At 38.6% G+C, this 25,821-nt stretch overlaps 1 protein-coding gene across 3 annotated transcripts; it reads left to right on the top strand.

The window, feature by feature from the left end:
* The first annotated feature begins 806 nt into the window (after nt 1-806).
* golga4 (golgin A4) lies at nt 807-25,738 on the top strand. Of its 3 annotated transcripts, none has more exons than XM_055029574.1 (25): nt 807-1,008; nt 3,030-3,107; nt 4,234-4,335; nt 7,056-7,124; nt 7,730-8,056; nt 8,524-8,571; nt 8,651-8,707; nt 8,792-8,890; nt 9,170-9,320; nt 9,815-10,002; nt 11,041-11,124; nt 12,416-12,563; nt 12,657-12,835; nt 12,998-13,096; nt 13,188-13,343; nt 14,039-17,763; nt 17,839-17,960; nt 18,708-18,838; nt 19,068-19,154; nt 20,770-20,790; nt 20,920-20,988; nt 21,302-21,377; nt 23,160-23,257; nt 24,914-25,000; nt 25,086-25,738. In XM_055029574.1, exons 1-25 carry the CDS (start codon nt 928-930, stop codon nt 25,098-25,100), a joined length of 6,297 nt encoding a protein of 2,098 aa, XP_054885549.1. In that variant the 5' UTR covers nt 807-927; the 3' UTR covers nt 25,101-25,738. The 3 variants fall into 3 exon arrangements, with proteins under 3 accessions (XP_054885549.1, XP_054885548.1, XP_054885552.1); XM_055029573.1 differs by having other exon boundaries at nt 9,812-10,002; XM_055029577.1 differs by lacking the exon at nt 4,234-4,335 and having other exon boundaries at nt 9,812-10,002.
* The last annotated feature ends 83 nt before the right edge of the window (nt 25,739-25,821 follow it).

The following is a 25,821-nucleotide window of genomic DNA, read 5'->3' as shown; positions in this document are numbered from 1 at the left end:
AGGTCTCTGATGGGTTTTCTTTCAGGACTGAACAGTATTCAGCTCCATCCAACTTCCCAGAAACTCTGATCAGTGTCCCTGCCAAAGAAAAGTGTGACTATTGAATGTCCAGTATTATGTGCTGTGGTGCTTTTTCTACCACACATAGCATTTTGTGCACAGACCAAATATTTACTTTTGGTGTAATCTGATCAGAGCACCATCTTCCAACTTTTGCTAAGTCCCCCAATGACATTTGGCAAACTGCAGCCAAAATTTATATGGCTTTCTTATGGGAAGAAGTGTTTTTTTTCCCCCCACCACTCTTAAATAAATTATGTATTTCTGGAGTGCATGACAAGTACATCCACTTGTCATCCACCTCACCTCTGGATCACGATAGCTCACCCAGGCCTCTTGTTTTTTTTTTTGTGTCATTAATTTTACTCTGGACTTATTTATAGATACACATACTTGTTTTTATTTTTATTTTATCTTATATTTTTAGTTAGGTCCTATTTAAATTGCCTATACAATTATGTATATTTTTATAATTATTTTTACACTTATATTTTGGATCTTCCTTTAGGGTTGAATAAAGTATTGACATAACTGAACAATGCTGTGTGAGGTGTTCAAAGCTTAGGATACTGTTTAATAATCTCACTCTATTTTATCTTTGCTGTGGATTTATCCACAACGCTGACCTTTCATTGGTCTTTCTGATGCTGTACATCCGAAGGGAATTTAAGGCGCACTGGGCCTTTAAATCTGGACATTCAGTTTTCCTCCACGTTGGCCGCACATGCGCAGAGATCTTTGTCACCTGCTGAGAATCACAAACGAACAGGGAAGTCAGGCCCTCAGGACTGGATGTTGGGCTGAAAATATAAAACCAAGCAGTTCACTGGGATAGTTGACGTGTCCAGTTGCTCTCGGCGAGCCAAGATGTTTAAAAAACTTAAGCAGAAGATAAACGAGGAGCAGTCGCCGCAGAGGAATGCGCAGACACCACAGCAGCAGGCCCAGGTTAGTTGAGCTAACTTGGCTAATATCTGTTTATGTTACGGCTTGGTTGTCAGCTCAGAAACTACCTTTAGTGGTTTCTGATTTGAAGGAAGTCCTCTGTGATGTTCCAGTTAAATAACTTAATAAGCAGTCAACTTTACCGAACTTAAAATGTTAACGTTAGCATCCTGCTAAGACAGTGATTGAGATTAGCTGCTGAAGAGGTTGTTTAAACAAAACTTGAACTGGTAATTTTTGTTGTCCCGGGTGGAGAAAAATCCTTTAAAGAGTGAACCAGAGCTTGTTCTAGGAGAACGTACCAGCTTTTAGTTTCATAACACGTTGACAGGTTGGGCGTGTGGTGTTTGTTTTGGTTGCAGCCTGAACTCCGCTGGTCACTCCGGCTGACCCTCAGTAATCCTGCTGCTGTCAGACGCCCCCATTGTCTGATTATGCAGGCTGGCACATTGTCCTGCGTGCAATATTTTATTTAAAGACTCATCTTTAAATAAATAACATGACAAGTGGATGTACTTGTCATGCACTTCTGATGATTCACTATTTGAGCAATCATGTTCAATAGGGAGGATCTTCAAGGTGAGACACTTCCTTACTGCTAATCACTTTTTATGCCTAAAGTCTTTTGGGTCAAATGATCTTTCTAATCTGTCTTCATAAAATATCTAAAATCCAGAATTTAGTATTAAAAAATATATTTGCAAATTCCAAGAATGCATGATACATCTGCATTGACTGTTTTTGTTGGTCTAATATGAAAAGCTGATGTTTGTTGCAGTTTTTGTGTTTTGGGAAGGGACTGATTTGGACATGTAGTGATGCTGTTCAGGATTGTCGAGTGTTTAAATTCTATCAAAAGGGTAGAGAAGTATATAATACTGACAAATATTGGTTATTGGCCATTATAGTAATATTGTTACCTGTTATTAAATAGCCAAAACCTATTTTGTTCAACTAAGATGCCTTTTTAAGAAGAATATAATAACATTTTAGTAAACTTTAAAATTATTCTTACCTTCCTACTATGAGCTGTTATTGATTGTTTATGTTACTATTATCTCATAGCTAAGAGAAAATTAAGTGAGGTTACATTTCAAATGTTTTTCACCATTTTATATTAGCCATTAGTCCAGCGAACATCACGACTCCATGTATTGTGTAGAGAATATATACCCCTAATTTTAAGATTTCTGTATGGATTCCAACATCTTTTATGTCATTTTTAATGTACATGTGCAACTGGGTAAAAAAATGTTGTGTGATGGCTGTCATTTAATTCATGTGGGTTTGACATAAAACCCAAACCCTAACCTCAGCCTTTCTTTCACTACCTCAAAGATTGACTGATTGTTTCACCTTCTTGTAGGCAATATGATAGCTAAATGTAAGTAACAACATCCACGGGGTACAGCTGATACAGAGCTGTTTTTCCTCTGATGCCCCTCAGGGTTTCAATGATAATCCACGATCCATTAGCAAGTGGTATACACTATTATGTTACAAAGCAAAGACAGAAGCTGAAGCTCATTCTGGAATAACAACCACACATTATCACTTCATGATCCTTTAGTGTCCATCTGATCTGGAAAAAACGCTGATCCACATTGAATCTGACGCAGATAAATGAAAATTTGTCATAGCATATTTGCATACTTACAATATTATATTTAATACAAGTGGGGCTCATGGATTCCCTGTTCTTGCATTTCCCATTTTGTGTGACAGATTACTGGGTTACCTTGTTTTTTTTTTTGTTTTTTGTGGCTTATAAAGCAAAGAAATAGATATTTGTGCAACCGATTTCTTTTTCGGTGTGTTTTGCCACTTGTAACGCCCACTGCATGTCTGTAAAACCAGAGTGTCTGGATTATAGGATTTGAAGGTGAACACACTTGAGGTCGATGATGATTAAGAGTGCACTCAGTGCACAGCAGCAGTAGCATATTGATAATATATCACATCTCTGATCAATAACTTGTTTTTAAAATTAAAGATCCTAAAAACTGATCAATCTGTCCTAACAGATGGGCAGCGGAGAGCGGCGCAGCAGCCAGACACCGCCTGTCCATCATGACGGTTTGCCATCTCCCAGTGACAGACAGGTGAGTATGGAGCTGCTGTGTGACAGATCTGTTTGTCTGCAGTAAATGCACATCGTTTGTGCTTGAGTGGAAACAGCCAGCTTGACCCAGCTTATATACTGATTTTCTTTCTAGTGTCCCTAAAAGTCTGTCATTGGTTTTGCTTGTTGCTACCCCAGTAATGCACCGAGCTCTGCCCATTACTTTGCCAAGAGATAGAGAACAAAACAGCATATTATTATTACTATTATTATTATTATTATGAATAAATGTAGAACAACATAACCAACATACGGTTTCATTTAGGACTGCAGCCTGTATTTCACAGTGCTCATGAATAATGTATGTTCCTTGCTTTCAGGGTTTTTCTGTTTCTGGTGACTGCTTGTTTTGCTCCAGCAGATATGGGCTAGTCTGTGCAAGTATTTTTAGATAAATCTGAAGCGCTTTTGGATGCAGAGGCATCCTGACCATGAACGCAAGATGATGCAGCATATGTTTTGCGTGCCTCCTGACCAGATAATATGTGAATGTTTGCTGTCTAAAAATTTATCTTTTTTGCTTGTTCTTTAAAAAAAAGATGTGACTACTTATTAATGACACACACGCCACATGATAGGATAATAACATTGCCTTTTTAGTTAATATTCTGTGCATTAGTTTTCATAATTTCATGGAAAGTACAGTATGTTTTTTGCACTGTCATGTCAGCGTAGCACAGAAAGTTTTGGGAAGCAGCGCAACATTTTTTTTTCCATCTCACGTTTCTGTAACACTTTGACATCTTTGTCTCTTTTTGATTGTTTTATTTGGTTACTGGAAACCGAGTTGTCCAATATTCATGAAATTTTAAAGAGATGTCAAACTGTTGTTCATGACGTTGATGTTAATTAAATCTTTCACTTTTCAGCATTTCAAATTTTTTTTCTAGTTCACATTGTGTCTCTCCCTCTATCTCACTCTGTTCTCTCTCTTCCATCCATCCTTCCCTCTCTTGACCAGCTTACTTTGGATAGACCGGCTAAAATCCCCCCCTCCCAGTCCTCCCTCAGTGCTACTTCACTTTCATGGTGTTGTTTTTCTCATTGCTCTCTGTGTTCCTCTCCTTTCCCTACCTTTCGTTCCGTTTCTGCACTGACGGGGTCAGATGCTGGCCGGGATGATAGCAGAGCCCGCTTTTCTCTCTGAGTATACTATCTTTGCTCTGGACCATTCAAACCGACCCAAAACGGCCCAGGTAGCCAGTGTGGTGAGTCCGTCCTCACTTCCTGCCTCCTCCTCCTGCTCCTCCTTCTCCTCCTCGTCCTGTCCCGTTCCTTCCTCCCGTTTTCTGCGCGTTTGGGGAACCGTTAGAGGACTGTGGCTCGAGTAGGGACAGCTTGTTCCCTGGTCCTGTTTGCTTTGGATTTAGCATTAAGAAGGCATCTCACACAATAACATGACCCTACATCTAATGGGAGATGTGGTTTATATTGTGAGTTAGATTCTTCTGTGCGTTGTGCCCTGTGTTTGTTCATTGCCCAATCGTTGAGTTATCTTAACCTGGTGAAACATGAAATACTCCCCCAGTGTCTTTTAGTAGGCTTAGTTGCTTGTCTTTTAGGCTTCTTAACATCCTGCTATTTTGCCTTGTGGCCTTTGTCCCTTCTTTCTACAGGTCTGTTTATTTGGAGAATTGACATTTTCTGTAGAGGTATGAATGTTAAATTGAACAGAACTCTTCCAAATAAACAAACCCAGAGCAATATATTTATCACTTTTATTTAGTGTCAATACTTTGTTTTGTTCTTGTGTATGATCTTAGGAGGAATATAAGTAATTTAATCATCAGAAAACCTTTACCAGAACTCATGAGTTTGTTTGAAAAGTTGCGACTAAAATTGAAGGGTGCCTTACTTGTAAGATGACCCTCTTCTGTCTGAGTGACTCACAATATGTCAGTGTTTAATATTACATGCTAAGTTGGTCGACAAACAGTGCCTGGGATGTGTAAATGTGTATGAAGGGCAAATAATGAGCCAGCAGAAAGTTTAGTGTCAGCTGCTAGAGAGGACTGCAGTCCAATTAGAAGATAAGTTTTAAAAATGTCGCTTTAAAGTGGAATTATCTAAGATAAATGCCTGTTTTAAATAATGACCAGCATAGCAAACACCTGCTGTAAGTTACTCAAACTTATGCTGAATTTGAAAAATGACATTTTTCAAACTTGTCGATTTATGTGCTGCAGCAAATTGAGGACAGTTTTTTTTTAATCTGGCTTTGATTTGGTAATTCTGACTTTCATCTGATTACAATTTCTCTTTAATAATATATTTGACAGCAGTCAAAGTGAAAAAAAACAAAAACAAAACGTTGCACTCATCCTGCCCTAAACTGAGTTGAAATGTTCAGTGGTTGTTTTAGATATTTAGCTCTCCAAACTCTGGGATTTTAGTTGTGTTGATAACATTGTGACTTGTTGGAGTAAACAGAAAAATAGTCTGATTTCAGACTTGATTGATTTCGTGGTGCATTTCTACTTGACCTGGACAGTTCTTTCAGGGAATCAGATTAATTATGCAGCAATCGGGCTTTTGCTGAACAACACAAATTTGAAGCCTCGCCTAAAGACTTTTTTTTAAAGGGATTATTATATATAAAAAACATTTATGCAATCATTAACAGTTCAACCAAAGGCTGTACATCTGATGGGGATTTACTTTGTATTGTGTAGTTTGAAGCCTAGAGGTTTGATGCTCTGCAGTGACAGACATTACCTTCAGTTCATCTCATTGTTTCTGTCATATTACAACAACATTATGTTCCTACATAATGTTGACTTCTAAATCGCTTGCAGTTTACCATGAAATTATTTCACAAGATTTGGTTTTCTACCTTTTTTTTTAAGTTTGCTCTTACAAACCACACTTTGCAACTATGTTAGATATAGCCTCTCTATTAATAAGGATTTCAGCATTTTCCTACCTGATATGACGATGTGGTGATTTTTATTTTTGTTATTTTTGCTGAAGAAATGAGCTAGTGGAGTCTTTATGTATACACTACTTTTTGATGAGTCATTTTCTAGATTTTAACATGAACAGAAATGGGGAGCAAAAGACTAAAGAGAGATACATGAACATTACAAAACTATCTCCAAGAAAACATGAGTAAATATTTTTTTGTTCCTCTGTTTGACATATTAAAACTTTGTGTTTCATTTACTAGTTTACATGAGTTTTGTTGTCCTTGTTTTGCACCAAATTATTTCTCATAAAGTTCAGACCTGGATTGTTTACATCTTTAAGTCCCACAAAGTCTGATCTTCCAACTGGGACAGAAACCTTAAATAAAATAGATATATCTGGAGTCTTGTTATATTATGGTGGAACAGAAAAACATGTGTTTTGTTGTATTTCTAAAACATTTCAGTCACAAATTACTGACCATCACATGAGAAAAAGACTAAAACTAAGTAGGAATCAGGAACAAATGCATTTGTTTGCTCTGTAACCCAGAAGTGAGGGTATTTTGGAGCTGGACAAGTGAGGAGAAGACTTGCTTTTCTCTGAAGCTGCTGGTAACAAGTCGACCAAACCAACTCAGCTGCTAAATATTCACCTACTTCTGTTGTGCGATGTGCTCTTCTAATACAGCTTCACACAGCTCCGCTTTGCATCTTTGATTCAAATACTGGCCCGACTACTTGACTTTAACTGTGCGTTTGTCCTGAGCTCTTGGCTGTTCTCTATAGTAATGTTTTAACCGTTTTTTTAGTTTCTTGTACAGTAGAGATGCCTTCTTTTGTGTATTTAACCCCTCTGTTTTTCCAAATTGCATGAGGGTACCCATTGCCCCTGCATTGCTCCCAGCAATACTAATATTGCTCTCTTCAGAGTAATCAGGGAGAGCCCTGCTGGGTGTGGATGACTAATTGGCCCAGGATCATCACCATCACTTCTTCTCTGACTGTATCTTTATATTCTGCAGAATGCCTCCAGAGGAGTTGCAAGATCTCCCAGAGGCAGCATCAATGGAGATGGAAGTGTTTCTCCTCAGGTATGTTTATGCATCCAGTAAGACAAGGGAGTCCAAAGTGTGGCCCGAGGGTCATTTTTGGGGCGTGAAGTGGTTTTGTGCGGCCTTATTCAGGATTGATTAACATTTGACTGGTGGTTAAAGGTGATACCAACTTTTCCTTTTTAATCAATGTTCATAACATAATTTTATTATAATGGAAAATGTAAATTTCTTTACATAAATAAGCTTTTATAGTAAGTAAAACCGTGTCTATTCATGGATTTTTACTGAAAAGCCTACTGCTGTGGCTTTTATTTAATTTACCAAACTTGCCTAAATATAGCAAGTGTTTTGAAAGAAAGTGACCTAAATATTTTTCTTATAACAGAATACATTTGTTCTATCAAGTCCAAACAAATGTAAAAACTAAATGAGCTTTGTTTTAATACAAAAAACATGCAAAATCCTTTATAAGTTTTGCATTTCAACTACAACAGCAAAATTGGACTACTACTTGATTTTGTCTATTTGCTTTTGATTAATCTATTTTGGCTCATGTAGCAAAGTATGGACTTCCACCTCTAAGACTATCAGCTTATTTCAGAGAATTTGAGGCACGCTCCCTAATGTTTTCCCACGTACAGAAGGAGGAGTCGCAGTCATTTGCACAGAAGTTACAGCTGAAAGTTCCCTCAATGGAGTCGCTGATTCGTGGCGGTGCCACTCGAGCGGAAAGTCTGTTCCGCTCCTCATCTAAAGAAAACCTGGTTCGGAGCTCCTCCCGCGAATCGTTGACGCCTTTAGGAGAAAACGAGCCGTCTGGGCCCCCCGCGTACGATCCTCCCTCGGACATTGAGAGCGAAGCTGAGGAGCTGCCAGGAAACGCGGAGGCTCTTTCTAAAGAGCAGCTGGTGCATCGATTGCTTCAGGTGGAGAGGAGTTTGGGAAAGTACAGAGGGAAATACTCAGAGGTGAGAAACAGGAATGACTCCTAGGAGATTAAAACTCCTACACCGGAAAAACACAATGTCTTACTAAGGATTTATTTACAGTTTCTTGTACAAATATCTTAGTTTTGTCTTATTTCAAGTATACTAACACACAACTAACCTTATAGCACAATATGGGTTTTTAATTTAAGTAAATAATTTACGTATATTGATGAAAAAGTACCAGATATACAGTAAGTTAAAAAAAACTGCCAAAATGACTTGCTCCACTGGCGGATTATTTCACTTAAAACTAGTACTTTTTTCATCAAAGTTAGTGAATTACTGACTTAAAACAAGCTCCTCTATAGTGCTGAAAAGGTGGTTGTAATTTAGTTTAGTCTTACTCCAAGTGTACTAAGATATTTGCACTAAAAACAAACGAGAAACACTTTGCTAAGTTTTTGTAAGATCAGCAAATCTAACATTTTATGCTAATTTCTTTGTAGCTTGTTACTGCATATCGCACAGTGCAGCGAGAAAAAGAGAAAACACAGGTATTTCCAACTGAGACTATAATAATGGCTAATTTTTTTGTTTAGACACTAATCTGATGTTTTGTGTGTTTTTTTTCAGGCCATCCTCAGTCAGAGTCAAGATAAATCTCTGCGCAGAATAGGAGAGCTTCGTGAGGTAGCCTCTGTTATGAAGAATAGCTGATATCTGTTTGTTAGTATGAGCTTGTATGTGATATTTAACTTTATGGTTTATTTCTAGGAGCTTCAAATGGACCAGCAGGCCAAGAAACACCTGCAAGATGAGTTTGATGCTACGCTGGAGGAGAAGGACCAGATGATCACTGTCCTTCAAACACAAGTCAGTAACCTGTGAAAAACATCCAGATTAGAATAAATATTTTTATGTTGGGATAAAACTTCAAAACATGCCAAAATATAGCAGATAGTTTTCTTTTAAAAACATTTATTCTTCTGAACAACAGTCTATATGGAAACAACTTGATCAATATGTGAAATAAACTTTTTTTGTATAAGTAAATGCCTAATTCACACAAAGTTTCTATGAAAAAGAGTGAAAATAAAATATTTTGATGTCCTGGGAGAATTTTAATGACATTATTTTCCTTCCCTTTAAAAGGTTGCCTTGTTGAAAAAGCGAGTAAAGGGAGTTTCTGATGGTGTACTGCCCGCTGAGGGTGAAGCCCTTCATCCTGAAGCGTCTTCAGATTCTACTGCTGCTGCTCAGAGTCCATCAAAAGAACAAGAACTGGAACCAGAGACACCTGAGGGTCCGCAGAGCCTTGATTAATCATATCATGAGTTGTGTAGACAATGTTTGTTTTTGCCATTGATTCACTTCTGTTGCTAGCACATATGAGCCAACAATATCCCCCAGTGAGCATCTATATTTACAGTTTTTTTTTTCAGTCTAAAATTTCATTCAAGCGAGCATTAAAAAGTCTGACTTGAATCCTACAGACACCTTGCAGCAACATAAGAAGACAGCAAACATCTAGAAGACCTGGTTAGATGAGATCTAAATATTTAGACCAAAACATGTTGTGGGTTTGGTTCTCTTTAGCAGGTATTGTGAAGCTTCTCATATGAGACTTCCAGAGCAATCTAGAGCGACAACAATCTAGAGCGACAACACAATCATTTATCTACTTTATGATTGTAACATAATGAAATGTGACGTGGTTCTACGGGTATGAATGCTCATGCAGTGTCCTGCAGATTTTTCTGTGATTTTGACTGTGCGTTTGGTTTCTCTGGGCAGTAGAGGGCAACAATGATCCAACCAAACTCATGGAGGCTCTCCAGAAGAGGGTAAAGAGGCAAGAAAACCTGCTGCAGAAGTGCAAAGAAGTGATGCGCACACACAAGGAACGGAGTGTGCAGCTGAGCAGCGAGAACGAAGCTCTGCAGGAGCAGCTCCAGGAGAGACTTCAGGAGCTGGAGAAAATGAAGGTGCTCACACTGGGTTTTAAAGTGGTCTGATGAGTGAGAGACTAAATCACGTTGCAGTTAGTCAAACAGTTTTATAAAGTTATTATTATTATATACTGTACGGTTTTATACTTTAAGTCTGAACCCTGATAATTTAAAATGCGTTTTTGGAAACAGCTTACATTGGATTTTTATTTCTCTATAAAATGCTGTTTGGATTTAAATGAGGATTTAGCTGCAAACGACTGAGCTGTGTATAAATGTGTGTGTGTGCTTGAGTAATGAACGTCTGCCAGAGTCTTTTCGGTTCACTGATAATGTGACTCCATTATCTCAGTGACACAGCGGACAGCCGCTGCACTCTGTGTCCAAACATCCAAATTCCCTGGCCAAGCTCCATAGTGAGAGGTCGCATCATGTCAGCTTGACACAACTGAACTATTGTTTTCATTAAACTCAAAAACATTTTGTTTCAGTGGTATGTTTGGCTTCTGCAGCTTGTCCATATCTGCTACGATGCTTTGCTGCATCTGTTTGAAGCTGATGAGCAAATCTTAGAGACAGACAGCTAGTCAGTGATTGCATGTTGGTTGAATCTCATTTATTTAAACGATTTTTCCGTTTTCCAGAAAAGCAAAAGTTAACAGGTGCGAAGTTCTCTAAGGCAGCAGAGAAACAGGTCATAAAATAGAACATCTATTTCAGATTAAGCAGTTTTAGACTTGTTTTTCTCAGACCTTTAAAATGAATGCCTTTTCCAGCTTCAGTCAGTCCGCCTACCTCTGCAGCAGCCTCTGGTAAATCTGTGGTGATTGCTACATGTGGATACTGGGCTGTAATTTGGGTTTATTTTTTGGGTTTGCTGGGTTTATGTTAGGTGGTTTGTGGGCGAGCCAACCTGGGAGGTGAAGAAAACATCTTACTTTGACATTCTCTGACTAAAACCTGTACAGGAATTGAGCCAGAATATCAAATTTGCTATAAAGACAGGAATGTTATTCAAGTTATGCATGTGCAATGTATTTATCTGGAAATCTGTCGAATGGTTTGTGTTCTCAGGACCTGCACACGACAGAAAAGACGAAGTTGATCACTCAGCTGCGGGATGCCAAGAATCTCATTGAGCAACTGGAGCAGGACAAGGTGGCTTAGAAGCTTTTATAGCATCTGTCACATCTTGATTAAAGGCTCTGTGGGATGTGTTTCTCTGCCCTTGGCTAAAGAGGCAGGACACGGTGAAGCACCACGTTGTTTCTCTTAATCTTTGACTCTAGCTCCACGGGATGAAGAGCCACTTAGAAGTTCACTGTGATGGATGAAAGACAAATGCTATTAACAGCTTAAAATAGGTGTAAAATGCAGACACACTCAATGCATTACAGGTTTCGTATGGATGCTTGAAATCTTTGAAAATGCTTGAATTTCAATTGAGTGCTTTCAAGATTTGGAAAATTATTGATATCTATATGCAGTTATGGTTATTAAAAGTGCTTTATATTCAAACTGCACAAGTGCAATAGAATGTTTGATTGGAATCCTAAATTTGGAAAGCAGATATTTAAAAATAGTAAAAAGACATTTACACAATTTGATCATTGTCTCAAGTTAAATCAGTCCAAACCTCTTGTTTTAAGACAAATTTACAATAAATATTTATATTTGCGAAATCCCAGACATCTTACATTTGTTAGACTTTTTATAACTTTCTTTGACCAGTCTATAGGTTGTGTGTAAGAAACGTTTCAAACGTAAAATTTTGTTATATTTTACTTTACCTTTTTACCATTTTGTTGAACATAGATACTGTCACAAGATATTATTAAATTGTATAATAGCGGACAGCCGCTGCACTCTGTGTCCAAACATCCAAATTCAGGTTGATTGGACACAAATTCCTGTGTTCAGGTTTTTCCTGAATGCTGATTTTTAAAATCAATCAACTAATTCTGATTTTCACCAATGCAGATTCTTAATTCGTTTGTTTATTTTCTTCTTTCTTTTTTGAGTTGTAAGACATTTTTGCAATACAGACCCATTCAATGAACTTGAATATTATTGGAACTTCTATTAATTCATCACATTATATAGGTTAATTTCACATAGATGGATGTTTGAAAGCCTTTATTTCTGTTAATTATGATGATCTTATGCTTACAGTTAATGAAAGCGTGACATATAACGTTAGTGTTTTATGTCAGAAAATAAAAAAATTAAATACAGAAATGTAGCATTAGTAAAAAAAAAAAAGTTAATGTAATAGCTTCGTAAGAGTTTTCAACATTCAAAAGATCTGACAAACTAGCCTCATCAGATATTCTAATTTATTGAATGTGACTGTATTTGGTCTGCCGATGACCAGTCAAGGCAAATTTGGCTGACTTAATAATGGTGGTGCATCTTTACATATTTTTAATTAGTTTTGCATTTTTCTCAGGGAATGGTCATTGCTGAAACCAAGCGGCAGATGCATGAGACTCTTGAAATGAAAGAAGAGGAAGTCGCACAGTTACGCTCCAGACTCCAGCAGGCTGTCGCCCAGAAGGAAGAATTACAAGAGCAGAAAGAAAAGGCTGAGAAATCAGGTGAGTTCAAATCAAGTTTGAAGTCCTGCAGCAAGAAAAAAAATCCCACTTCACCTTCAGTGAAGGATAACAGACTTTGTTCCTGTCTTGCAGCGTTTGAAGAGCTTGAACGCGCTCTGGGTGTGGCGCAGAGGGCCGAGGAGGCCAGAAAACAGCTGCAGGTCCAGCTGGAGCAGCGAGTAGCAGAAGTGGAGAGAGCGAGTGAGGAGGAGAGGAAGAGTCTTCAGCAGGAGCTCACAAGAGTGAAACAGGAAGTCGTTACCATCATGAAGGTCAGAAAGTAACTCATTGATTTTATGTTCATACAAAGGAAGTCATTATACCACTAATGCTACCACTTTTATGCTCATCAATTGTCAATATTTGAACTATTCCAATATTTTTGGGAAATACTTTGCCAAATACATGTTTGTTTTTGTTGCTGTTGGTTTCAGAAATCATCAGAAGAAACTGTGGCTAATTTGGAAAAAGCCCACAGTGAAGCTTTAGCTGCTAAAGAAGAAGAAATGAAGGAAAGAATCAGCAAAGCAGTGGTCGGTGCCACCCTCTTCAATCATTCTTATAGAATATTGTCATAAATGGTCCAAATACAGATCTGATTTTTAAAATTCTTCTATTTTCCAGGAGCAATGCAAAGATGAGTTTCAGCAGTTGGCAAAGGAACGAGAGCAGCAGGCGTCTCTAGCTCTGGAGGACTCAGAGTTACAGAAGACGGCGATAAGGACAGAAGCTGACAATAAAGTGAAAGACATGCAGCTGGAGCTGGAGGCTGCAAGAACAGTGAGTTATGGTTTTCCTCTCTTTTCAAGCAATTAATTTACCTGATAAGTATAAGACACTGAATTTGATTTGCCAAAATCAAGTAAAACATAGAGATAAAAGTAAAATCTTAGACTTTAAAAATATGATTTATTTGACTCAAGGTTAAATTTACAAAAAAGTTTATATTTTCTTTATTTTATCTATCAGAGAAAATATTTTTAGATGTCTCATAAAATAACCAATAGTTAAATTGATCCTGTTTTTTAAATTTTGTTAGACTTTAGCGTTCACATTTCTAGTCTTAACAAGCAATAGTTCATTTTTCCTCCTTTTTTTTTTTCAATCCTCACATTTTACTATTCGATCAAAAATTTAAGACTTACCTAAAATTGTTTTCTTTCAAGTCTTTTTTTTCTTTCATTTTATTTATCATCTTGAAATATAATGACCTACAAGGTTTGATTACATTTAAACTTTATTGTCAGGCATTAGTAATATAGTTAAATGAATTAAAAACAATGCAAGTAGTATAAACCATAAACTAATATGTAAAATATGAAACCACAATATCAATAAATGCAAAATCTATATTTAAAAATGACAAAAGACAAATACTAAATGAAAAAAGTGCATAGAAATTAAATGGAATGAAATATATCTACTTAAAGTGCTCAGACTCTTTGTTACATTTGTCACTTTTCATGTGATTTCAGAGGATTTTGGAGATGGAGAGCTCTGTGAACAAGACCTCACAAGATGAATCCAGTTTATCTCAAGGTCTTTCCAGTCAGCTGCAGGAGCTGAAGAATAACCACAAAGAGCATATCGCTGCACTAGAAGCAAAACACCAAGAGGAGATGGAAAAGGACAAGGCGGCTCTGATCCATCAGCATGATGCTGCTTTAGAGGAAGTCAAGGAGAAACACAGATTGGAAATGGAGACTCTGCTGAAAGAAAAAGAGCTGCAGTTCCAGAGTCACGTTGAAGACATGAACCAGAAAACGCTGGAGAAACTGGATGGGAAGCAGGCAGAGCTGGAGGCACTTTCTGCTGAACTTTCAGAGGTTTTAAGCAGCAGGCAGACTCTGGAGGAGAAACTGGCAGCAGCTGAGGAGACTGCAAAGGCAACTCAACAAGAATGTGAGCAAAAGCTGCAGGATCAGGTATCAAAGCACAGAGTTGAGCTTGAAAATATCAAACTTGCGCATGAACAGTCTCTTGGAGGTGTAGAAAAAACGTTGAAGCAGGAGCTTAATGCACTAAAAATTGTTCTGAGGGAAAAGGAAAAAGAACTTGAAGACGTTCTTTTCAAAGAGAAAACCATACAGGAGAAAGCACATTCCACTGCACAAAACCTGGAAATCAAGATTAGAGAGGTTGAAGAGCTGCAGCAGAGTTTATTGCAAACTCGGCAAGAAATTATGAGCTTAAAGGAATCTAACACTCAGTTCAACACAACATCAGAGGATCTGGATCAATGTAGGAAAAGTTTGACAGATCTGAACAATCAGCTGGAAGTAGCAAACAACCAATGTGAGGAAAAAGAGAAGATGCTCCAAGCAATGAGGACTCAGTTAGAAAAAACCAAACAGGAGCTCCTAGAAAAGGAGAAGGCTTATGTAGCAGAACAGAAAAAAAATCAAGAGGAGCAAAAGTGCCTTAAGAAACAGCTGGATGATGAAAAAGCAGCTCATGAAATCAAACTAAAGAATACTATATCCGAGATGGAAGCAAAGGTGAAAAAACAGGAAACAAAGATGGAAAAGTTCAAGCAGAAGGCCAAAGAAATGCAGGAGAGCTTTAAGAAAAAGCTACAAGAGAATGAAGAAAATATAAAAAAGGAACTTGCAAAAAAAGAGGCGGAGCTTCAGCAGAAAGAGCAGCAAGTCCAAGAAAAAATTGTAGAGATGGCTCAGAAGAGTTCGCAGGGCCTCAGTAGTGCTGTGTCAGAACTGCAGGAAAACCATAAGAAGGAGCTAGAGAAGCTGCTCACAACCCGAGCAGAAGAGATGGAGGTGGTGGAGCGTCGCTGGCAGGAGAAACTGGCACAACAGGAGGAAGAACTCACAGAGAAACATTCAGCCATCCTCCAGGAGAAAGCTCAGGAATTGGAGGAAACATCTCAGCAGCTCAGCAGAAGCCGGGACGAGAACCAGCAATCGTCTCAGGAATTAAAGGACCTAAAAGAGGACCTGGCAATCCGGGAAACCACTGTGCAGAAGCTGCAGGAAGAACTGAACGAAGCAGCCGTTAAACTCGAAGGTTTGTCTCAGGGAGAAGCGTTGCTGAAGGAGCAAATGGAGTCGACGGAGAAGAACCTGAACCAGGCTCTAAATGAGAGAAACGTCCTTCAAGACCAGCTAAAGACGGCAGAAGAAGAAAGCAGAGCAAGCATAAAGACTCTGTCAGAAAAGTTGAACGAAGCAGAGAAGCAGCTTGAAGCATTGGAAAGCTCCAGATTGACAAACACTAAAGATCTGGAGAGTAAAATTGAGCAAACATCCACACAACTACAAGCCAAGGAAGCTGAATTCCAGCAGCAATTAGATATAATCCTCGACAAAATGGAGCGCTACTGTAAGGAGGTTAAGTCTAAAGTGGAGTCTTCCTCTGATGAACTCCAACAACGCGTTGAATGTCGCGTGAAAGAGCTGAACGGTAGACTGCTGTGCAGTCAGGAGAATGTGGGGCGCTTACAGAGCATTTTCCACACCAAGTTGGACAGAATTTGCACTTTAGAGGAGAATGTCCTCCACCACACACAGGAGAACAAGAATCTATGCATTTCATTAGAACAGGCGACTGCTCAGGTAGATGTTCACATGGAGCATATCAAAGCCTTAACACAAGAGAGGGAGAACAGCTCTCTTTCAATCAGCGAACAGCTTCAGAAAATACAGGAGCTGAACGAAACCAACAGAATCATGTCGGAAAGTCTGAAAGCCAATGAGCTTCTTGTCGCCGACTTGAAAAATCAGCTTGTACGTAATGTGGAAGACAAGGAGGAAGCCATAAATACACTGAAGCAGCAACATGAAGAGGAGAGACGAGAAGGAATGGAGAGGCTAGAGCAGGAGAGGAAGAGGGCGGAGGCAAAGGTCAACCAGGACGACGACACGATTAAATCTCTGCAGATGAGGCTAGAAGAGTTGGAGAAAGAAATCTCAGAGAAGAACGAATCTCTGCAGAAATTGGCAGCGAGCGTCGACAATCAGTCCATCAGCAAGTCTGAGATGGACCAGGTGTTGAGTGAAAAAGAGCAGAAAGTCAGCGACCTCGCCTCAGAGCTCGACGGCTGCATCGGCCGACTCTCGGAGCTGCAGGAGCGCTTCGAGGGGAAGACGAAAGAGTGCGAGCGTCTCGCCTCGGAGCTGAAACAGCAGCACATCAGCAGCGAGGACCAAAAGAAAGAGCTGGTGGAGCAGCTGCAGCAGATCCAGATGCAGCGCGATCAGAGTGGTCACATGGAACAAGAGCTGGGAGAAAAGCTGAGCTCCCTCCAGGAGGAGAACACGAAGTGTAAACTTGCGCTTGAAAGTCAAAGGGAGGAATTTGAAAGGATGAAAGACGAGATTAACAAGAGCAAAGAGGAGAGTCTCAAAGCGACTGAAGAGAGGTTATCTGCAGAGAGCACTCGGAAGATATCAGAGCTGAAGAAGAAAGCTGAGCAGAAAATTAGTCAGATTAGAAAACAGCTGACGGCTCAGCTCGAGGAAAAAGAGGAGACGGTTAAATCTCTCCAGAATAGCCTGGAGGAAAACAGAAGCAGCGAAACTTTGTGCAAAAAGCAAATAGAAACATTGGAGGAGAAAACAAAATCACTCGAAGAAGCTCTTGTGAAGCTTAAAGAAGAGCAGGAGAACAAGCTGGAGCAGATTGTGAGTAATGAGAGGCTAGAGAAAGAAAGATGTTTAGAAGAGCAGAAAGTCGCATATGAAGACAAGCTGATTTCTCTCCAGAAGGAGGCGGCACAACAGGTGGAGCTCCGAGAAACTGAAACAACGCTGCAACAACTCCAGGCAAGGCTAAAGGAAGTAGAGGAGCAAAATGAAAACCTCCTCTCAGAAATAAACTGTCTGAAAGCAGAAATCATTGAAAAAGATGCCCAGCTCACTCAGAGATCAATGACTCCTCCTTACAATGTCCATCGTTCGTCAGAAATGGAGGTGAAGGTGGAGTGTAGCAGTGTGCAGCAAACTATGAATGTGATGGGAAACGAGGTGGCAAATCATTCTCCTATGCACAAAGAAGAGGACGTCGATGGTGATTCTTTGCAAACTCTTAAAGACAAAGTGAGCCAGATGAAGAACGAGAAGGAGAAGATCCAGAAGGATTTCGCCAGGCTGCAGAAAGACATGAGGCAGCTGAGGAAGGAGCATGAACACGACCTGGAGTATGTGAAGAAAGAGCTGCTGGAGGAGAACGAGAAAAGGCTAAAGTAAGATTTTACTTCATCATTATAAACAATATGTTCAGTATTTTATTATGCTAATCTGGATTCATTTTTATATAGACTGGAGCTTGAAGACGTGGAAATGAAGCACAACTCTGCTATAAAGCAACTAATGAGAGAGTTCAACACACAAATGGCTCTGAAAGAGAGAGAGCTTGACTCCTCTGTGAAAGAGACAATAGGTGAGATAAAATAAATGGCCAGTTTAAGATCAGACCTAAAGAAATATTTTTGAAATAGAAATCAAAAACACAATGTTTCATTGAGCATGGGGGAAATGTTTTCATTTCATTTGCATTCCCTCGCAGTAAATTAGCAAATACACCCCTGCTCTATTTCGTAACCAGTCACAGTGATTACAAATTTCTGTTTAAAATTACATATAAGTAATTTGCTCCTTTAAGGATCCTCTGTGAAAGCGTGTTTATATGTTTAACTCCTTGGTGGAGAAACACGTTTAAAATTGATCCATTAATTTATGTTTGTTTTTGTGAGATGGAGATGGGACTCTGGATGAAACACTTTATTATTGCACAGTTAAAATAACTCAGAAATAGTCCAAATAGTTTTGTTGTATTTGCTTTCTTTCCTTCTTATGAATGTCTTATAAGGGATGGGAAGCCCATGTTTTGCTCTTTGCACGTTTGTGGTGAATTTATATCCTAAAGAGAACGATGTACAACTTGAAATATTAGATAAGATATTAACATACATGGGAAATCCTTTCAAAAACCTAATGTTGTACCAGGAAGACGTTCAATATTCAAGATGCCTCATGAACTGACTACTACATCATTGGGAGAGAATGCAAAAACTTTGCCAGTGAATGTAAAAGAAAATATTTCTCCCTGGTCTTCTAGAGGGGTTCCTACAGACTAAAGCTAAAGTTAGAAGGTAATTCTCTCTTACTTCTTCTGCTGTTTCCTCAGCCAAGGCCCAGGCTGTCGAGACTGAACTCATCAGCAGCCATCGAGATGAAGCCAGCCAGCTGAAGAAGCTCATTTCCCAGAAGGAAGACGATTTGCAAAGAACTGTGCAGAAATATGAGCAGGTTATACAGGTGAGTTGGATCCAAATGTTTGTGTTTCTTAAAGGCCACATTTTATTTATTTATTTATTTTTATTTTATTTTTTTCATTCATTTACAGTTTAAAATTGAACATAAAGCACATTACCATAAACAAATACAATCTTGTACAGTTTACTAAAGAAGTAACTATTAGGTGGGCTGATACAGTTAAGATGACACAGGAAGTGCTTCATTTATTTATTTATGTCATTGTTTTTAGAATCGCGAGGAGGAGATGGGAGACAGAGTGTGGCAGGTTCAGAAACAGCTGGAAGAGCTCCAGGCACGCTGTGAGATCGCCTCAGAGGTAAAGCTCTGCCTCAAGCAGCTGTGTCATAGTCCGCTGCTGCATTTGGGGCATTTTTAGTTTCACAGAAACGTTCGTAGCTGCAGCCAATATGCTGGATTATATATACACCTCTGGGAGTTCAGGCAGAGATAAAATTTCTATAGTAATGCTGTTCAAGTCATAAGTCACTCCTCTTGGCTCCCATAAACAGCAGAGGTCATATGAAGTTCTCGTATTCTCAGCTTTCCTTTGGGATAAGACCAGAGTCTGAAATAAGCATTGGCAGTTCTGAGTGACGGACGAAGCACCCATCTAGGTTAACGTGCAATTCAGTCGTCCCTGTTTTTCTTTGGGTTAAAACTTGATGTCAGGGACAACTGTGTTGGATAGTTTTCTTTGAGCAGCGTCTTGTGGCCGCTCTCCAAAGGGGGCCGGATGCTGCGAGACTGCGTTCGAGTCACCCAGGAATGCTCTCCTCACGAAACGGACCCTGGAAGGCAGCAGTCCCTGTTCTCAATTATCACAAGAGCTGCTTCCACAGCTTTACATTTATACTGCAGTGGTGCTCAGATACTCAAATTGGAAGGAGTCCAGTTATGGTTCCGCAGAGATTTCTCCAGGTGCTTTTGGAGGATTTTCTTTCTTTCACAAATGTTTGTTGAAAAATAAACAGAGTGTTTTACTGCTCTGACTGCTGCATTTTTCCCAGATGAGGTAATAACTTTATGGGGGACTCTGAGCCATTATCCCCATACAAACCTTGCTTTCTCCTTTTTTCACCAGACATCCATTATGCATCCATAATTTGTTCTCCAATTAACAAATGATGGATGATTAGTGTGTATTAATTATTTTTTCCACTCAACCATTCATCCATTTATATTCCCACAAAACTATTTATCCATCTGTATTTCTATTGTTGAATGATTTCCTTGCCTTTATTGGTGTTTGTATCCTTCTTGCCTACATTAAAGAAAGTTAACCAAGTTCTGATTATCTATTTTTGAATACTCTTCTGAACAATAAAACCCACCTTTTGGTTTTATTTTGGAATTGTGCTAAATATTTTCTGTGTTATCAGCATTTATTTTGTGTCTAGTTCACGTGTAGCTGGATATCTGGGAAAATTAATATTTTTTTATGTGTCTAATGTCACTAAAAGTGACTTACAAACTGACTAAAGTGGAGATATGAGGAAACTTTGTGTTTGCATGTCTACATGGAAAGTCAGAGTTCATCAGTCTGAGAGAAATAACATCCCATTATATCCACACACTTGCTTAGAAAATATTCCTAATTAGCATCTTCTTTGTGTTTTTAATAACTTTATATCCATTTATGTTGTTTAAAAGTAGTTCAACTTATCTTATTTGTCCATACAAATGAACATTCTGCTGCCATGTTTAAGTCCTAACAGGAAGTTGTAGTTGTTTTGCAGCAATTTTATTGGCTGTCTGGTTGTACCTTTCCGCTACGCTGCCCCCTATGGGTGTGGCATGTTTAAAACAACAATCAGTTGCATATTTGTGAGGGTTCATGTGGGTGAAAGATATTTGTTTTTATAAATGTGTGTACACAAAGGTTCAAAATAGGAAAAAAACTCACCAAAATCTTTTTGTATTTATCAATACAGGCAACCCCTGAGGACCTGAAGGTACGTATGTTGCTTTAATAATTCAAAAGAATTATTAAAACCAATATTACTGTAATACAAATCTTAAGTGTCTTATTTCTTTCCTCACGTACAAGTCCGGACATTTGTCTTCTGTCCCTTTGATTGCAGGCTCAGCTCGCTGAGAAGACGACTCTTCTGAGCGAGGCGAGGCTGAAGGAGCAGGAGTTCGTTGAGAGAGTAAGTGACAGAGCCTCTGTTTAATAACCGAAGAGCAGTGCGTGTTCCCAGAAACCTGTTGCCTCTGGCAGAAACAGTCACTGCCCTCCTGCTGCATCCATTCTAATTGCGCAACACATCTGTTTACATTTGGTTTAACCTTATAAACTGTCAGAGCACCACCTCCCACAGGTTTCATTTTTCAGCAAACCACCCCTAAGGATGGCATATGGGCATTTAATCCATGTATCCCATTTAACGGTAAAAGTGCAACAACTTCACCCACGGATATCAGAAAGTAATGCGTCCATGTCTGTGTCTTTATGCTTGTTAGATTCACTCACTTGAAGACAAGATCAAATTTCTCCACCGCAGCCCTGTTGTAACTCATCTTGGTGGGACATACAAAGGTAATCTTTGCATTAACATTTTGTTCTCCTTCCACAAGTTTACATTCACTCAACTTTAGCATGAATGTCATATTCATTTTGTCTTTTAAGGATGCATTTAATCTTTCCCAGGGTAAATCAATGACATCAGTCAACTTGAATAAATTTTAGATCCATGCTACTGAATAAAAGGCTACCACATATGTCATGCTTCATGTCAAACTTCTGACATTTAGGTGCTTTCCTGTGAATCATATTGTTAAAATCTTAAAATTAACTTGAACAAAGCTTGTAGGTATCTGCAAAATATTTTTAACAACATGTCAACAAGATAAGCAGAAACAGTAGAACAACAAAATCCAATTTCTGCTTTTTTTTCCCTAAATAAAATGCAAAAACACAGAAAATTAATACATTTTTTGAAGGTAGAGTCGGGAAACTACAACACAAAAACAGAAGAGAAGCTAAAATATCAATCTACCATGCTATTAATCCAATACCACTAATGACTTAGACCAATTAGACACAAATTTAAGACCTGTGATTAACATATTTTAAGGCCTTAATGAGTAAATTTAAGTCTTTTTAAGGACACGCAGACATCCTGCCAAGGTTGTTGTAATTGTGCCACAAAACAAGTCTCTTTGTGAGATATCTGATGGTTGTTGGTAACACAGTTGTAAATGAGGTTTAAACCTCCATTTCAATGAGGTTTAATTGCAAATGAGGTTTCGATCCCGTTCAGAATTGCAGCCGAGAAGTCCATATTAGCGTTGATGTGAAACCTCTGTGGGACCACAGTGTTCTTATCATGGACCCAATTGTATTTGCAGACATTGAGTCAGGTCTTCTGGTGCAATAAAGAAAATCGGCTGTCAGGGATTTTAGGGGTGATGAAGAAGCCACCTTTTTACCGTAATGGGTTTTGCAGACTCTGCTCAACATTACTGCTATTCACTCACTGACTTCTTAAATCCTCCCTTCTTGGAAAAGAAGTTTTATCTAACATACTTTAGTTTATGTGTGGGAGAATTACATCTGTGAAGCTTGCTTTTATTCTGCTAGGTTTCTGTTTAGCTTATTTAAAGCACCTAAAGTTGTGGTTGTAGGTTGACGATGTGAAAGCTGTTGATGGCTGGTTTCAAGTAGATGTGATTGGCCGGGTAGTCGCCTCACTGAGGGCAAGAAAAGGTCAGGAGGACAAAGGCTACAGGATTTATTGGTGACCCTTTAATCCATGTCAGAGATCAAAGAGATGTTTGGATGCCTCCTTCTCATTGACTCTTGTTTCAGAAAAGCAGCGGCATTTATTAAACTGAATGATAATTACGCTTAAGCACAAAGCATGTGAGTTATTCTCATCTAGCTTTTGGTGAGAAAAGCTGCAACCTAAGTGCTACCAGCTCCATCCAGATTGTAAGCATAGCTGTTCCCATACTGTTTGTAGCTTTGGGCAGAGAATTACAATGGTGACTGCTCTCATCATATGGTTTTAAAGTTCTCATGCTGAGACTCAATTATTTCCTGTTCTTGAGCTAAAGTTGAACCAGTACCTGCCCGTGCTCTGGTTCTGTCTGCAGGTATTGTTGCTAAATAAATACAGAAATGACCACCACTTTAAAATCTAGATGAAAATAGAAACTGCACACCAATGCTCTGTTACTCTGCTGCCGTTTTTCTTTTTTATATATATGGTGCAATAACTTAATGGAAAGCAAATAAAAAATGTGTTTAATTGATAAAGCTTATTGTTATAACTTCAGTGGTGTTTACAAAAGAGGAAACTTTTTTTTCTTGCGACAGATCCTGGGATAAATACCTCAGATTCTCTGTCGGAGTCTACAGAGATGGAGTACCTGAGGAAGGTGCTGTTTGAATACATGATGGGACGGGAAACAAAAGTAAGCTTTTCTTTATTTCATTAGTTATTTTACTCCCACAGTTAATAAAAAAAAAAAGAAAAAAAAGAGTTGAACGTTCAGACTGACTTAAATCATACAGATGGAAAAAGATGTGATCATATTTAAGTCGCTGCAGTGAATCAAACAGGGATTCATTGCTGCAGCTGTTGTGACTGGTTGTTAAGATCTAGCTGATTGAATTGATGTGTGGGTCAACAAATTAAAATTTATGCACAAAAATGAAAACAAATCGCAAAACAGCTTAAAATCAGAGACACTGGTTGATAGAATCACATTGCATGTTTAATATTTGCCTTTCTGTTTTGCCATATCCACCAGCTTTAATGCATTTTAAGGGATTTTATGTGAAGTTGAATGAAAATTATGTGATTTTCAACTTTTCTCACTAAACATTTTAAGTGTGTTGTGCACTTTTTAGTTCTTATAAAAGATTGGCATTTCATTCATGTCTGCATGTATTCAGCACCACATTTTTGCTCGTCTTGAGTCTGACATTTCTGCTTATTCTACTTTGAGCTCAAGTCCAGTTGGAAGGAGATGTAACAACTCTAGGTGTAGGTTTAGGGTCACTGTCATGCTAAAAGACAAAACTCTTCCCCCAGGTCCAAGTCTTTTGCCTTTCAGTAGATTTACTTCCATCCATCTTCTCACCTTTCAGTGATAAGAGAGTCACCATGACACGATCACTGTTCATTTTCCACCACAGCATTTTGCATCTCCTTTTGAAGCACATTAGTTCCACTGGATTTCACTTAGGGGTACCACAGTAAAAGGGGATAAATATATGCACTCTACATTTTTCAGAAAATGTATTTGTAAAACATGGGGTATGAATATGGAAAATGATGTGATCATATTTAAATCGCTGCAGTGAATCAATTCTTTTTCATTCTTTTGCATCCGTGAACATGCTTGCAAAGGTCACAAGTGACTCACATTAAGTTTGTATTTAACTTTTTATGTCAGATCCTGAATAATAATCATTGGTTTCTTGTTTTTTTTTTATTTTCTGGTTGACTGTTTTTAACACTTCCAAGGATTTCATTTAAATTACAAAATTTAATTGGTTTTAGGGCTAAAACCGGCAGCAGTGACTCAGGGATATTACTGCGTCACTGCTGTCTAAGGCCATTAACAACACGTCACACATGAACTTGTTTTGCTTTTAATCTATTTGCTGATGATTAACAGTGATCTCTTTAACCATCAGATCTGTTAACAGGGTCCTAAACTCGGCAGAATTTTCTCTGCTTCTCAACAAACACATTTTATAGGAACATGGCAGACCTCCCTGTGAGGAGGATGTCCTGCAGGCAGCCTGCAAGCACATGCATCCTGCATGACGCAGATTTGCCATTTAAAGCCATGCTGGCCTTGTTTAGAGCTGGTGGAGTGGTTGGGTTCAGGCACCGCTGTTACTGATTATCGCCTGCGTTTATAGGGAGACGCACGCTCTGTGGCAGATGGACCTGAAGTTGATTATAGAGATTATTTTCATTCTTCTTCCTTTGCCTTATTAGGATTTAATTGTTTCAGAGGAACTATAATCTGTTTTGTGATGTGTCAAAGGTAGCAGTGACTACAATGTGGTGTTTTTAGTTTATAAAAGATTTTTGTCGCTCTTTTCGTCTGCAGACGATGGCCAAAGTGATTACCTCCATGCTCAAGTTTCCTCCAGACCAAGCGCAAAAGGTTTTGGATAAAGAAGACTCCAAACCAATTGTAAGTATCCCATCAGTGTAACCTGATTCTGTAGCTCTAATCTGCATTTTTATCGATAATTAATTTCATATTTGCTCCTCCACAGCCATGGCTACGATGAGATTCTGTTTGAATTGGGAACTTCATGATGAACATCTGCTGCTGAAGGGGAAGTCTGCCATGGATTATTTGAAGTCCTTCCCAATGAATAATGTCTTTTTATGTGTACGTGTGTGTAAGGTTGTGTATCTGCGTGCACACTGTAGGACATCAGTGTGTGTGGGCGTGTGCGTGTGTGTGTGAAAATCTATAAATTTATGAGGGAATAGAAACACAAATCTTCCATAATCCAGTTCTACTTCAAGATTAAGTTAAATTTATGTTTTAAATAATGTTTTTGGGTTATTTTAGGATGTGTTTATATAAAAAAAAGGCTTGTGCAATAAATAATATCAAACACTAATGCTGACAGTCACTTGATTTATATGTTCCTGTGTAGTTCCTTCGTCTGATTGGCTTCCTCTGTAAAGCTGCAAACGACCCTTTAACTGTGCACTTGTACCACATGAAGACACTGACTGGTCTTTGGACCCGGTTTGTTCAATGCAGCATTTTTTACACTTTCTATTTTGACACTAACTGAGACGCTTCAAAACTCCACAAAATGTAAATTGTAAAGAAATAAAACAATGTAACATAGAGCCATGACTTTGCTTTACATTTTGAGGCTAACAAATTAAATCTTCTCTTCAAATCAGATTTTGTCCCTTTTTTTTCATGTTTTCTAATGTACAGTAGTAGAAATTGTTAATATTAGTGTCTGTTCATATATTTTTAAAGGA

This window comes from Poeciliopsis prolifica, unplaced genomic scaffold (genome assembly GCF_027474105.1).
Source record: "Poeciliopsis prolifica strain line A6 unplaced genomic scaffold, Auburn_PproV2 SCAFFOLD005, whole genome shotgun sequence".
NCBI lineage: Eukaryota > Metazoa > Chordata > Actinopteri > Cyprinodontiformes > Poeciliidae > Poeciliopsis > Poeciliopsis prolifica.
This window is presented reverse-complemented; position numbering and strand designations above follow the sequence as displayed.